This window comes from Ochlerotatus camptorhynchus, unplaced genomic scaffold, assembly GCF_037179485.1.
Source record: "Ochlerotatus camptorhynchus isolate MF236.1 unplaced genomic scaffold, CSIRO-AGI_Acam_v1.1 ptg000247l, whole genome shotgun sequence".
In the NCBI taxonomy this organism is placed as follows: Eukaryota; Metazoa; Arthropoda; class Insecta; order Diptera; family Culicidae; genus Ochlerotatus; species Ochlerotatus camptorhynchus.
Window position 1 is genome coordinate 1517372 of NW_027040737.1, and position 16594 is coordinate 1533965.

General features: G+C 40.7%; 2 protein-coding genes across 2 annotated transcripts in view; both read left to right on the plus strand.

Annotated features, from left to right (window-relative positions):
• DAAM (disheveled-associated activator of morphogenesis-like protein) overlaps positions 1-16594 on the plus strand; it is a 306234-nt gene that overhangs the window by 254600 nt on the left and 35040 nt on the right. The gene's annotated exons all lie outside the window — the stretch shown is intronic.
• On the plus strand, positions 3151-5266 carry MTPAP (mitochondrial poly(A) polymerase). The gene is made up of 2 exons (XM_065226220.1): positions 3151-3413; positions 3472-5266. Exons 1-2 carry the CDS (start codon positions 3281-3283, stop codon positions 5178-5180), a joined length of 1842 nt encoding a protein of 613 aa, XP_065082292.1. The 5' UTR covers positions 3151-3280; the 3' UTR covers positions 5181-5266.

Here is a 16594-nt window from a genome sequence, read left to right on the forward strand (position 1 = left end):
CATGTAAAATTCCACATGATTTTCATGTATCAACCAAGGGGTGGTCACTCTACACACTTATTTTGCGCCAACATTTTTCTCAGTGTACCTCAGTGTGCCGCAGCTGTACGGGCAGTGCCAAGAAGTCATTGAACTGACTTTTATTTGCTTGTGAATACTGCCTTGCTTGGCAACCCGGTATTTAACAGCTCTTGTTTTTGTTTTGTTTTTCAATGTTTTCAAAAACGACACGGAATCCCGTTGGGACTATACACTGGATGCATCCGTCTCCAAGATGCCATGTCTGTATGGAAATGTTGTCAGGATCTCGGTCAGGATAAAGTTCTCGAAGACCAACGAGGGTACCGCCATGGTCCTTGCACAACATGCAGCACTTGCACAACATCCAGCACTTGAACAACATCGAATGAATGGAAATGATGGTAGCAAAATTCAAATAGCATTTTCCAAGCAGAACTACTTGTCAGAGTCCACCAGACAATTCGATCAGCTTCAAGGTCTACAGGGCCTCCAAGAACAATCGCTTCCCAGGCCAGCAAAAATCGCATTCTCCACTTCTTCAATACCCACCCGTATGCCGTCCGAGGATCTGCTGCTGACTGCATTCACCACCAAGGACTGCCACCCGTCGCAAGTGCGAATGTTCCCGCTGAAATCGGAACGTTACTCCACCGGATTGGTCGAGTTCTCAAGCAACCCTGGCGAACGCCATCATGAAGAGCAACCACAGCGCGGTCGATCCCGAAATTCCCGTTCATTATGAAGTTGTGCTTCTCCTCCTCCTCCAAGAAGATGAACGGTGCGTGGAGCAATGAGAACATCGAAAACACGTTAGCTTTGAAAGAGCGGAAGTTTGTTTTTCTGAGAACAGAAAGGATTTTCCTTTTTCGGTGTAGTTAATTTTATAATTCGTAATTATAGGTAATTTCTTATTGTGTTAGTTGGAAGTGCAAAAAGTCAAGAGAGTAAAAATAATTTGTTGAACTATTAGAGATTTTGCCAAGACGGTCCTCCAACATTATACGTTGAACGATGGAATGGTAGGTGTAGCAGCCACCGCCATGGATGTATTCGAGCAGTTCGAATGGTCGGATGGTATAGTTTTTGTTTGGTTGTTGACTTTCCGATTAAATCTCAAGCACCGCTTGTCGAGACCGGACCAAGATTTCCAGCGTCGACCACGGCTATACAAATTACCGATGCAACTCCCGCAGCTGCTTTCAATGCTGCTGCTACTGCTGATCCTTCTGCTGGTCCGTGTCCTCTAAAATTCACCAAAAAAGAAGGACCAGCAGCAGCATTGGAAGCAGCCGCAGCCGTAGGAGCTGCATCACTAGTTCGTGTAGCCATGACCGGAAACTTCGGTCAGGTCAAGGTACCGATGTAAGCTGTTCTTCGTCTGGGAGGAAATGTGGATGCGACTGCCGTCACGGGTGTACGATTTTGAGAATCCATGGCGAGACTTGGTGGAGATTCACGGTTGTTTTGAAAATAATTTGGTTATATTGTGGCAACATCAATAACAAATTTTGACACATGCACACTGCGCAAGCACAGAAAAAGTTCAGTGTTGCCAGTAACTTTAAAGATCATAAAAATTGTAACCATGGGTGCCAAACAGCACCACTGACTTCGCCCGGGTGTGCCCAAGTTTGATTTTGGCACACTGTGTAGAGTGACCAACCCCTTGGTATCAACACATAAACAGAATCCACTCAGAAGTGCAAATGAAATTTATGAGTCAAATGAATAGTATGTGTACACACTTAGAAAATATTACCGAACTCGGTTTGATTTCAACCGAGTTTTTATCTGCTGAACGCTCGGTAGTCTTTTCGGTTCAAAGAAGAATAACCGAGCTGTCGTTAGTTCTTTTTGCTACCCAAAATCTGTCAAAGTTACCGAAAATCTAGGTTGACGAAAAATAAATTTAAGCAGAAATAACCGAACATCGGTTTACTCAAGAATTACCGAACGCTGTCAAACAAACCGACATACCTGTTGTAATTACGGAATTCGGTTATCTTGGACAGCGCTTGGTTTTCACTTCAAATCCTGCTTTAAATTTTGATTAAGGATACGTTGCTTCGAATTTTCATAAAAATAAAATCAGTTTTGTCAAAGAAATGCATGAAATATATTTATTTAATTTGTTTTGGCGAATAAAAACTTCCGTAACGCGAAATATAGCGTGAAAAAGTACAGTAAAAAAATATCACTGACTTTGAAGTCATTCTTATTCAAATGGCTTTTAAAATGCCTTTGCAAGCCAGAGAAATAACCTTGCATATTTTCACGGCACGAGAAACAAACTATAACACAAGATGCCTGCAAATAAAATTATACCGTTAGTTTCAAATACTCACAAAAGATTTCAATCATCATTGATGTAATATTGTATCTGCTTTTTGCTATTACATCATTATACGCCTTTTTAATGCACCACCAACGTAGAGTGCGCCACGCGAGTTCGAGAAGAAACGTCAACCAAACCGTTTGTTTACATCAGAATAAGTATTTTCCCCAACGCAAATAACAGCATTTTTCATTCAAAATCTTGCCAATTTCCATCGGTAATTTTCTTATTGTACGATTTTCCACAAATCTGAACTGATTTGCACCTTAACTATTCACACACAAGTAATCCGGAAGATCATAACCACTAAGACACTTTTCTAATTTTCCATTTTTCTCAACAAAAATATTCCTGAACACCAGCAGGATCTTTTCGAAAACGTTACAGAATTAAATTTTTCAACTGTAGATTAAGTTTTGCAGCATCTCAGATGAATCAATTAATCAGGAAAAGTAAAAAAGTGTTCCGCTTCCTATGTCTCAAGGCAAACATTTATGCCCACAACACTCTTTTTGACGTTCTCCTATTCACCACCAGAGGTGGAATCGATCGTTTAGTTTCTATTGAAAAGGCCTATTTTATACATCAGCTTGAATTAGATTGATTGATATTACATTTTTTTTTGCTGTGTATATTTTCTCAATTACTGATGATTCTCTCCGTGCACGCATGTGCTGTCATGCACCTTATCAGTGAGTATTATTCTCTGGCTATCTTCCTCGTGCCCCTCGGTGAATTTATAACCTCAAACTCTGGTAAACAATCGTCAAAAAAAAACACCACTGACAGTTCTCCACATTCATGTAATCAGTTCATCGCATGCAGCTATTTTCTGCATTCTCCTTTGTGTAGTGCAATTTTTTCCTCAAATTTGTACAAAATTTGAGTGCTTTCCAGCATCAAATGTAAATGTAACGCAACACAATGTACCATGTTTGTCGATCGAATTGGCGAGCGCCGCAAATTTCCACATTTAAAGTGCTCTGTGACCTGCTGAAGCGAAACGTCCTCCGTGCTCCGTTGGCGAAATGTGGTTTCACGGTGCGATCCGCCAGTGGTAAATTTTAAAATGCACTTTTGTTTAGTGAAAAGACTTAATATGTTTTCTTTTCCAGGCAACGCTCACACATTCGAATCGATGATGGCCAATCGTCGTGCCGAAGCTCGCCGTAGCATTCTGGTTCAAGTTAGCTCGGAGCGATCCTTCCCAGAGCTTGCCAAGTATTGTTCGCAGTTCGGAACGATATCCAGCTCACATCACTACCGAGTTGGAGCCAGCGCAGGGTTCGGAGATGACGAAGGAGATTATCACTATATTGTGGTAGAATTCAGCGAATCAGAAGCAGCGGATGCCGCAATTCGATCGGCGGTTTTCAATGAAGAAAAGCCCGGAGTGAGGGCAAGATCGATCTTCCTATGGTTTAGGGCTGGACCTAGACCGAAGTTAGCGGTCAAAGATACCAAAGGGAAAGAGGATTCAAAGGACAAATTGAGTAGCGTGGAAGGTTCCAGGATTGTTGACGATGATGAACTGAAGGAACTGCTGATGTCGGCTGAGAACGTTGAAGATCAGGTCGAAATTCTGCACGGAGCGACGTGCTTGAATGACATTGGCAAAAGGTTACGATTTTTGGCGGTGAGACAGATGGAGTCTTCACTGCAGGGTATGTTTCCGCAGGCGGTGGCGTATCCATTTGGATCATCTGTGAATGGCTACGGTAAGATGGGATGCGATTTGGATTTGATTTTAGATCTTGATTCGGAGGCCGGAGCTAAACAGGATCCAGAATCAAGATTGGTTTTCCATACGAAGGCAACGAATCCAAACGAGAGGTCACAAATCCAGCGGCAATTGGAATCGATCGGAGATGTCTTACAGTTGTTCCTTCCAGGGGTGAACTGTGTCCGTAGGATATTGAAAGCGCGTGTCCCAATCATCAAGTACCATCACGAGCACCTGGATCTGGAAATCGATCTAACAATGAACAACATGACCGGTGTCTACATGTCGGAGCTGCTCTACCTCTTTGGACAAATAGATCAGCGCGTTCAACCGTTAACTTTTTGTGTTCGAAAGTGGGCACAAGCCGTTGGCCTTACGAACCATACTCCCGGGTATTGGATATCCAATTTCTCGCTTACAATGTTAGTGATGTACTTTTTACAACAGCTCAAAGAACCTATTCTGCCACCGATTAACAAGCTGACACAAAAAGCAACCCAATCTGACCTGAGGGTCACTGAAAATCAGGTAACTTGTTCCTTCCTACGGGACATTAGTAAACTCGATTTCAAGAGCACAAACACGTCGTCCCTAGATGAATTACTCTTACAATTCTTCGACTTTTACTCGCACTTTGATTTCAACCAACGGGCCATCAGTTTGAACGTGGGATCATCGATTCTGAAGCCTGACCATAGTCCAATGTATATCATAAATCCGTTGGAAACGGTTCTGAACGTTAGTAAAAACGTAAATCTCGAAGAAACGGAACTGTTCCGCATCCAGGTGAGAAACGCCCTTTGGTTGCTGGATACACACGACAAGTCTACCGTAACTGGTGGAAGCGAATGGGGGCTGGTCAGTTTATTCGGAAACAAGATAAAGGAACGAATCACACCGCAGATGTTCTTCACCAAACGGTTGGTGAACGTGAAAGACATCTTCGACGATGTGGCAAACGAAAACGTAGAGTACAAGAACAAAGCTGTGCGAAATCAGGTATCCAACATTCAGAAAGTGACCCGAGAGGAAATAAACAAACTAACCGGTACGGGTAGCGGCGGAGGGATCAAGCTGAAAAGGAACGCCAAACGGAGGTGACCAAAGGGGTGGAAAGGTGACACTAGTCTCTGATGCGAAACTTGTGACAAGTTGTTCATTTAGTAGGAGTTAGACAATATATGAAATCTGAGAGTAATGTTGAAATTCACTATCATATCACACATCAATGGCAATGGTCGACCTACTTTACATACGCTCACGTTTTCGGATTTCAAATGCTATTGGCATCTGATGACATCGCCGATGGAGCTCAGCTTTCGACATCCATTTAGAATTTGGTCGCACAAAATGGGTCATTTCTCCAAGAGGGAATAACGTACAAAACATCTAATGCCACAGATACACTTGTATGACTTGTATGAGCACCTTCATGGTCACACTTGTATAGTTTTTGTATAGTGCACATAATTGTTATACAAATAATGCTAATGCTCATAGTTTGTCATCCAAGTGTATCCGCGGCATCATTTTATAGGTTTTTTTTTAACTTTAAGGAAAAAATACAAGAACAATTATTCGTCAGCTTTTCGGATGAATTTTCGAACTATTCGCTGAATACCTCCTATCATCTGAACGTTGAATTGTCGTCACGTCATCGTTGTTGTCGGCTTTCTTTTGAGTGTGTAACCATATTTGCTTTTTTCGGGTAGGTAGTAGACTTGCGTGTTTCGTGAAAATAGTTTTTCGATGATCTTGTTTATTGAACAATTAATTGTTGGTTGAAGAAGCCATTCCACTATTGTACAATGACTAGAGACAGTGTTTGTAAGAAATGCTCTCTGAGAAACGATCAGTAAGTCGAGCTATTCACCGTTTGCAAAGGGAGATTGCGCCTGCTTTTTTCATGCTGACTGCGTTGGTTTGAGCGAAAGAGATGTGATCGTTCTCTCGATGAACATCATTTGGCTGTGCGACGAGTGTATGGATAGATTCCGGAGAGTAAGAGATGACATAGGATCTGATTCTTCTGACGATACGGAGAATAAGCAGGGTGAACGAAAAATCGATTGAGGATGAAGTAACTGAACTGAAAGATGCAGTTGCTGGAATCATGGACACTCTGGCTAAATTCGTACCTAATGATTCTTCAGTCGATCCTCCTTTGCTACACTCAATTCCAGTCAACTCATTCGTGCTTCAGGATGGATCCAATAAGTGCGAGACTATTGTGAACAACGACGAAGGCTTACAGCAGCAGCGTGCAACGGACGACAGAAATTTCTCCCTGTTGCTAACAGACATTGAAACGAGCGTTGCTGGGAGTGATGTTCATCGAATGGTAGCTCAAGCGCTTGGTACTGGCACTCTCCATCACGAATACATCGATGTTGTAAAATTATTATCACATTGGAAAAGTCGTAAAGCAATGGACTATACAGCTCGTTCAATGTTGTTTTTGATAAACGTTGGAAATCTAAAGCGATGAATCCCTCGTCATGGCCTAACGAAAATCTGGACAATTGTGGACAATTTTGTGAATTGATACTTTTTTCAAAAGAATCGACATTCTGCTTATAATATTCAATGATATCTCTGCTATAATGGCAGCTGGCTAAGTCGGGCCAGAACTTTACGGGACCTTCGTGTGACTGAATGAACTTCGATAACTTTTATCGTGTGTATTAATCATGATGAAATTTCCACCACTAAATAAATAATCCTTCCAGATCAAAACGCTGTTAACAGTTTCTTGCTACGACAACTAAAGACGAATAATTAAAAAGAAGCGGTCAAATGCTAACTGGAACAGACTTTACTAAAGCTACGGGGTTTCGAAATTTTTTTTTCAAAATTCTAGTCGAAAGCTTGACAAATTCCCTAGACCACTTTTTGACATCTTAGGCTTGGAAAATTTTTAAGATCACGAAGTAAAAAAGCCAGAACATTAGGCCTAGAATTTTTTATTCAAAACCTCAGAAAATTTGTGATAGGCTTATGACAATTAAGACATCGCAGGAAATACAATACTAGAAGGACTAGTCTATGTTGGTAGTTTGAAAACGGGTTCTTGTGTAATATAGTTTCGGAAAAAAGCTGTGACGTGTGTGCGTATTACCGAGGCAAAAGATACACACACTAAGATTATTTTACCGAAATCTCAGCAGCTGAACGTAACACTGCAACACTGATGTCGATCATTGGGCATTTTTTTTTTATTTTGGCAACCTTTGTTTTTGTTGCACCTCGGATGGCTTCATCTGGGATGTGAAAGTTTTCTCTAGTTTCGATAACAATACTTCCCACGCAACAAAGTCAGTTTGTATCGCTTGTCGTATTGATCGTATTGATATACCCATGCTTCTTTTCAAATTACAAAAATAGGAATTGAACCTAGACGTCTCAAATGGCTTGAGTCATATTTAACTAATCGCCAACAAATAGTTAGATTCAAAGGTGAAAAATCAAACCCTATTACTGTTACTTCTGGAGTCCCACAAGGCTCGCATCTAGGCCCTCTTTTGTTTATTTTATTTGTAAACGACATCTCCTTTATTCATAAAAACATACAAGTTTTAATCTAAAGGGTGATACGGTCAAAATTTGGTCAATATCAACTTGACGTATTTCTTTCAATTTTGCATTTAAAAAACCTGACCACCCCTCATTTTGAAGGTGTGTGTGTGTAGAATGTTGCTCCTATTTTGATTTTGGAATTCACTCTTGAGTTGTCAAAATGCCGTCCAAGCAAGAAGAGCAGCGTATCAAAATTTTGCTCGCGCATCGCGAAAATCCGAGCTACTCGCACGCAAAGTTGGCAAAATCGCTAAAAGTTGCCAAATCAACCGTTACAAATGTAATTAAAGTGTTTGGGGAACGTTTGTCGACAGCCAGGAAGTCTGGATCGGGGGGAAATCGAAAACCGGAAGCCGCTGAGACGACAAAGAGAGTTGCCGGTAGTTTCAAGCGAAACCCTAACCTCTCTCTCCGAGATGCCGCAAATAAGCTGGGTGTATCGTCTACAACCGTGCATCGAGCCAAAAAACGAGCCGGACTATCGACTTACAAGAAGGTAGTGACTCTAAATCGCGATGATAAACAAAATACGACGGCCAAAGCGCGATCCCGGAGGCTGTACACGACGATGCTGACGAAGTTTGACTGCGTGGTAATGGACGACGAAACCTACGTCAAAGCCGACTACAAGCAGCTTCCGGGACAGGAGTTTTATACGGCAAAAGGAAGGGGAAAGGTAGCAGATGTTTTCAAGCACATGAAACTGTCAAAGTTCGCAAAGAAATATCTGGTTTGGCAAGCCATCTGTACCTGTGGCTTGAAAAGCAGCATTTTCATAGCTTCCGGGACTGTCAACCAAGAAATTTACGTGAAAGAGTGTTTGAATAAACGTCTGCTGCCTTTCCTGAAGAAACACGGTTGTTCCGTACTGTTTTGGCCGGATTTGGCATCTTGCCATTACGGTAAAAAGGCCATGGAGTGGTACGCCGCCAACAACGTGCAGGTGGTTCCCAAGGATAAGAACCCTCCCAACACGCCAGAGCTCCGCCTAATTGAGAAATACTGGGCTATTGTCAAGCGGAACCTAAAGAAGGCCAAAAAAACTGCTAAGGGCGAGCAGCAGTTCAAGGCAAACTGGCTTTCTGCGGCGAAGAAGGTCGACAAGGTGGCTGTACAAAATCTGATGGCAGGGGTCAAGCGTAAGGCCCGGCAATTCGGATTTGGAAAAGCGGAAGCCTAACTGAATATTTTTCCTGAATTTTATACTAATTGAACTTGAAAAAGAAATTTAATTTGATTTTTTAAATAAACGATTTCACCGATTTACACGCGTTTTCCCTTGACCAAATTTTGACCGTATCACCCTTTATGCGGATGACATGGAGCTCTTTCTAGAAATAAGAAATAAAGAAGATATACAGACATACCAGATTGAAATAAACTTATTCTATGTTTGGTGTAACAAAAGCCTCCTGCAACTAAACGTTCAAAAATGTAAATCAATAGCTATTAGTAGAAAAAGAAACAAACCAGAAAATACAATTGTATTAGGAAATCAGGCAGTAGAAAAGTGTGAACGAGTTAGGGATTTAGGAGTTATAATTGATTCAAAACTAGCATTCACTGATCATTATAATACAATTACCAACAAAGCAAATAATATGCTTGGCTTTATCAAACGATTCAGTTACAATTTTCATGACCCGTATACAATAAAATCACTGTACTTTTCATATGTAAGATCAATACTTGCAGCATAGTTTGGTTACCTTTTTCATTCACGCATGAGGAACGATTAGAATCAGTGCAAAAGCAATTCTTACTATTTGCTCTTCGTAAATTAGGTTGGATAAGATTTCCTCTTCCATCTTATGAAGCACGCTGCATGGTCATCAACATTCAAACATTGAAAGCGCGTCGTGAATTTGCAATGGTTTCGTTTGTGAACGATATAGTATCGCATCGAATTGACTCAGTAGAACCAAAGATGAATACTAAGATGAAACTGTCGGAAGAAAAACTTTCTATTTTTGTGTCCTCTTTCACGGTCCCTTTCATCCAATGAATACCCCCCGTATGCAAGGTAATTTTGTGGTTTTGCTGCCCCCTCGGTAGAGATGAAATTTTGCGCACTTTTTTATCAAAACAATCACACCAAAATCAGAGATGTCCCATTTTTTAATAACTCGATTAACAACGAATCGATTATTTTTTGTTCGCTGTGCTGTCATTTTTCCCCCAATGAGAGTGCAGCACATGTTTGAAACGATGGATGATGATCCTCTGGAGAAGTTGATGCTTATATCGGTATGATATAACCGATTCCAAATATTTTACTTTTCGGTTCGTTAATCGATTATTCGAACGAAAATCGGCCATCACTAGATGAATGTGAAACGTCATTTCAAATATAAGGACCGCACATAAATAATGATACAATTTGAAAGGGACCGGGACTAATCACAAATTACGTCCCCCGGTAACTGGTAACACGAGTGCTCACCGGTTGGTAGAACTGTTATCAAAGCTTAATTTTTACATACCTTCTCGGCAACTGCGAACTCGAAATATATTTACTACAAATCACTATCACACAAATTATGCCAAATTTGGTCCACTTGGGGCCTCCCTTAGCTCAGTCGGTAAAGGCGCAGCTACAAAGCAAGACCATGCTGGAGGTGGCTGGGTTCAATTCCCGGTCCGGTCTAGGAATTTTTCGGGTTGGAAAATTTCTCGACTTCCCTGGGTATAGAAGTATGATTGGACTTGCCACACAATCATATCAATGCAAAAATGGTACAGGCATCGAAAGCTCTCAATGAATAACTGTGGAAGTGCATCTAGAACACTAAGTTGAGAGCACGCAATAAGCTAATATGCGATATGCAATAAGCTTGAAATGCGAAGAAGAAGAAGATTGGTCCACTAAATCAAATTATGACTGCTTACAATAAACATAGTGAAGCTATTGATTTTATAATGACAAAAACCAGATTAAAGCAGTACTTTAATTCTATTCGTAATTTTAACACATGACTTGTAACTTGTAAAAAATCCCTGCGCTTTGGTCAGAGAGCGTATAGGGCATCGTTGTGCCAGATTGGTCGAGGCACATTTCGAGTATGAGAAGGTGGTTACAGTTTGCTCAAAAGTGCCTGAGAAAAATGCAAGTACTTTCAATGACCCGTAGTTGCAATACCCAAGCAGCAACTTTGACTTTGTAAGAGTTGTTTACACCAGTATTTAAACTTAAAGAAGGTTTTGAAACTTTCATAAGGTGTACAATCCTGTTTGGGTAGTGAAGGTATAATTTTGAACTGAAATAGGATACAGTCAAAACATTGAGAAACATAACGCATAATTTAAAAAAAAATGCCTGAATTTGCAACCGATGAACCATTCTGATGGCCTAAAGGGTGATACGGTCAAAATTTGGTCAATATCAACTTGACGTATTTCTTTCAATTTTGCATTTAAAAAACCTGAACACCCCTCATTTTGAAGGTGTGTGTGTGTAGAATGTTGCTCCTATTTTGATTTTGGAATTCACTCTTCAGTTGTCAAAATACCGTCCAAGCAAGAAGAGCAGCGTATCAAAATTTTGCTCGCGCATCCCGAAAATCCGAGCTACTCGCACGCAAAGTTGGCAAAATCGCTAAAAGTTGCCAAATCAACCGTTACAAATGTAATTAAAGTGTTTGGGGAACGTTTGTCGACAGCCAGGAAGTCTGGATCGGGGGGAAATCGAAAACCGGAAGCCGCTGAGACGACAAAAAGAGTTGCCGGTAGTTTCAAGCGAAACCCTAACCTCTCTCTCCGAGATGCCGCAAATAAGCTGGGTGTATCGTCTACAACCGTGCATCGAGCCAAAAAACGAGCCGGACTATCGACTTACAAGAAGGTAGTGACTCCAAATCGCGATGATAAACAAAATACGACGGCCAAAGCGCGATGCCGGAGGCTGTACACGACGATGCTGACGAAGTTTGACTGCGTGGTAATGGACGACGAAACCTACGTCAAAGCCGACTACAAGCAGCTTCCGGGACAGGAGTTTTATACGGCAAAAGGAAGGGGAAAGGTAGCAGATGTTTTCAAGCACATGAAATTGTCAAAGTTCGCAAAGAAATATCTGGTTTGGCAAGCCATCTGTACCTGTGGCTTGAAAAGCAGAATTTTCATAGCTTCCGGGACTGTCAACCAAGAAATTTACGTGAAAGAGTGTTTGAATAAACGTCTGTTGCCTTTCCTGAAGAAACACGGTTGTTCCGTACTGTTTTGGCCGGATTTGGCATCTTGCCATTACGGTAAAAAGGCCATGGAGTGGTACGCCGCCAACAACGTGCAGGTGGTTCCCAAGGACAAGAACCCTCCCAACACGCCAGAGCTCCGCCCAATTGAGAAATACTGGGCTATTGTCAAGCGGAACCTAAAGAAGACCAAAAAAACTGCTAAGGGCGAGCAGCAGTTCAAGGCAAACTGGCTTTCTGCGGCGAAGAAGGTGGACAAGGTGGCTGTACAAAATCTGATGGCAGGGGTCAAGCGTAAGGCCCGGCAATTCGGATTTGGAAAAGCGGAAGCCTAACTGAATATTTTTCCTGAATTTTATACTAATTGAACTTGAAAAAGAAATTTAATTTGATTTTTTAAATAAACGATTTCACCGATTTACACGCGTTTTCCCTTGACCAAATTTTGACCGTATCACCCTTTATGGGTACCCAAGTAACCATATAGTCGCAATAAAGCTTTGTATATACTCACTTTGCGATAATATGGTTAGTTGGGGAATCCGATGAAAATAATCACTTCTTGAAACTAATCCCGGTTGTATGTATTTCTTTCTTTCTTTCTTTTACAATTTGCATATAACACCGACGGAGTGCACATTCCAAGTGCTGGGTGACCTAAAGATGACCAGTGACATGGGACGCGAATGTCCTCCCAGAAAAGCAGGGGAATACAATAAAATTTGTTTTCGTTGAAGGATGTATCACAACAAAGGTAATTTAGATGCATAAAACAAATTTACATTTATAGCACAAGAAACAAGGAAACGGGAAAGGAGACGTGAACATCAAGGTACGATGGAGACTCACTCATCACATTGGAACAACCAGATAAGTACACTTGCTTTTTATTTTATTCTACACATATAGCCCAATCATTTTATAACGTGCCAGAATAAAAAGTTTTTTTTTTCTGGAAGTGAGAATACACTTGTGTATTTTTGCGGGGCTTATTGTATCAGAAAATGACCTCAGAATGTACGTGCAGAAACAGGCATTCTTGAAATGGGTCGTTTGATGTACGATAGAGCTGTCACCTTCCATCTCCAGGGCTAAACATATTTGCACATTCGACATACAGAAAATGCAGATAAGTTTCTTCCATAAAAACTCTGCCGGTACAGAGGGCGATGGATTGTACTCACACACACACACACACACACATGACTTGTAACTTGTAAAAAATGGTCTACATCTGATTGAGGACAAAATAAATAAATAAATAAAAGTTCTACTACACTGAGGCAAAGGAAGGGTTGAATCCCATAAGAACCACTTATGAAATTTCGACAAAAGGAATCGGTATGACTTTCATCGATTTGCCTTATGAAAAATAATATTGACAAAACACAAAATAAAACGAAGCAGACTGGAACCGAACCATGGACGTTGAGATTACGGTGTCTGTGTGTTGACCACTCGTCTTTCAACAAATGAAATGGTTAAAGGCGTATAAGACCTCCCTCATGTTAGACAATCATTCATAAGTTTTTTCTTAAGAAATCCATATGTGTCGTTCATAAGTTGAGCCTTATGACATTCTTATGTTTATTTGCCTCAGTGTATGCTCGACAGAGTCAATAGGTCGTAAGAATAAAAGCGTTTACTTTACTTTTCCCGTAAGAAAAGCACGGGAAAGTAAAGTAAACTCTTTTTATTCATACGGCCCAATGTTATAATAAGACTGAAGCCAGAAGTACCAATCGAACTGTCAAGTGGGGTAGCAAGCAAGCAAAGTAAATAAACATTATTGTTCCCACAGCCAGTGAACTAAAACTATTGCATTCATTACCTACAATATTTTAGTAATTTTAGATTTTGTTTTCCGTGCTGAGCACCAATGCTACCGACGCCAAGGGGTGAGACAGCTTTACGCTGAGTTGCTTTTTTGCAGCGAGTAGCTCGCGAGTAACTCACTGTACCTTAAAATTTAGTCGACGTTCATCGATGTTTTTGTCTGGTTACTCCTTGGCTTACTCCGTTTATCCCTTTCACATATTAGACGTAGGTCTAGTTTGTAAACAAAATAGAATTCGGCTATTGAAACGATGTCAATTCCAGATTTTGTTCAGAAAATGGCTTGAACGATGCTGGAAAAGCTTCGAAAGGGGGCGCATTGGCGTGGATTTTCATCTGGCAATTGGCTCATGTTATTGTTTTGGAAGTGCTTTTTGTTCGTATTTCTCCGTTTCAAAACGTTGAATGTGAATTAACTGCAGGTAGGTGGACAAAATGCGATTTGTTCTCGTAAAATAACCACAGGAATCGTTTTCAGATGTCCACGGAGGAGAACGTGAAATCGTTGTGGGAAATCACTGGCATACATAGGAAATATCTTTCCTGTTGGATAAAAACCGATTAACATCCGATTCCCAATTCCAGCTCCGAAGGAAACGCTGTCAACCACTAACTACCCCAGATTGTTCAGCCAGAGCATCAACACAGTCGACACTGCTGAAGTCGAAGAGGAGGAGGAGGATGAAGACACAGCTCCCAATATTTCCGGTGAGTACGATCCTCATCCGGACTTTAAACCCTTCATCGATCTATATCCGACGAAATCGCAGTGAAAACCGATGAGGAAGCACTGCAGATGGTTCAGAAAGAGTGGAAGGAAAGGGTTCTTGGCGATCTGAAGAGTCTCAAGAGTAAATCCGATACAACCATAGAGGTAACTCTAAGACTAGAAGGTCCCGACATAACGTGCTCAACTTTTTGGCTCAGCTCTGGTACTCTCTTCGGTCCCAAGCTAGTCGATTCACCCCTCGAAACATAGGAAAATCCACTTATCCCTCATTTTATCTGTCAAACTTTCATAGCGAATCAAAACAAACATTGTGTAGTAGTAGAATTTCGACTAGAATGGGCTACGTTAATCGTTTGCTTGGGACCAATAGGCTAGTCAAGTAGTGAGCCAATTTAAAATCGTTAGTTTCGTATTGATTGTTGATACAACCAAGTACAGGATCATCGCTCATTGTTCCCCATTATAGGCGAAATTCTAGTACTGCAGTATGTTTGTTTTAATTCGCTACACGGTAATCGCAAAATACCCAATAATGACTACAAAGTGAGCATTTTCGAGGGAGACTGGGACTACGCATTAAATGAGTAAAAATAGTATTTGTTATTTAAAAATGAATACTTACTACTTGTTTTTGTAGTTGTAATTACTCATAAATGGGTAAAATTTTACTCATTTAATGGGTAGTCCCAGTTTCCCTCGAAAATGCTTACTTTGTAGTCATTATGTTTCGAGGAGTACATCGATTGATTTGGGACCGAAGAGAATAACAGAACTGAGCCAACAAGTTGAGCACGTTTCTTCGGGACCTTCTGGTCTTAGAGTTACCTCTATGGTTGTACTTTATTTCCAAGGTTGCGAAGGATTTTTCGGACCCACAACTGTGCACTTGTCTGTCCAATTTTGGAAAATGCGTCTGTCGTTTGGCTTCCTCGCCAGGTCACTTATTGCCTAAAGGATCACGCACATTGTATCCGTTAGTGATGCATTACGGCAAAGTGACAGTAAAATATATTGTCTAATTGTCAGATTTGCCTTAAGGATCGAACGGGTTCAGAAACAATTCATTCGTCTTGCACTGAGAAACGTGCCGTGGAGAGATCCTGACAACTTGCCACAGTATCCGGATATATGCTAATATGTTGAATGGCGAAACTGATGACCCGAACTGTTTGCAATGTTGAGCTTTCGTGTACCGAGCAGATCTCTCAGGGGCCAGACAACCCTGACCAAATCTATAGCGTTTGACAGTAACTAATATCTCGGGCCTCATGCTTTACGTGTTAAAAATAAATAAATTAGTAAAACTCCGAATACGAAAAAGAATCATGAAGGTATCATGACAAACAGACATAACGCATTGAATATTTCTCACTGTAAAACATGTCGCTGAAACACTACCCCCATCTGTTGAGTACTCTTTGATGGGCAGTACGCTCAACAGATGGTGATAGTGTGTAAACGTCAAATGCAAGGAAATTTACTATACGCACCACTGGTAGCGGTACTGCCAACTAAGAAACAGTTAATTGACCGTTAAATGCGAATTCGATGAAAAACTTACGAATGTTATACCTGTTTGTCTGTGGAATTATTGTAGCTACTGATTTCAATCGAAGACATCATATCAATAAGACTGGTAAATTTGACAGAATCCATGCGACAGATATAGTAGCAAATACACAAACCTTTCTTCTGAACTTGAAATCTTGGTTATGGGAATATTTTTTTTTATTATCGGACAGATTTGAACCGAAGGGTCTCAGAGTTTCATGAAATTTTACCCACAGGTAAGATTTATGATTATATGAACGAAAAAAAAAATCGTAGTGGTTAATTCATCGACATGAATGACCATAGCAAAAATAATAAAATTTCTGACCAAAGCACACTACTGACATCTGGCTCGAAGTTCGCGGGAAATATTTAACTAAACCATGAACCCGCATGTAAAAGTTATGATTTGGTTCGTGTCTGATCTATTCTGGACAAATTATTTTTATCTTGATAGAAAAAATGCTATGGTTCTGACAGTTCGGATCACTGTACATTTAAACCGGCCGTTTACGATTTTCGGGTATATGCAGAATTAAGTGTCATGTCGGTTTGTCGGTGGTTAATTATCCCGGGAAATTTTAGTCTTCGGATTTTCCCTCACATCAGTACTTTGCAAATTCAATATTTAG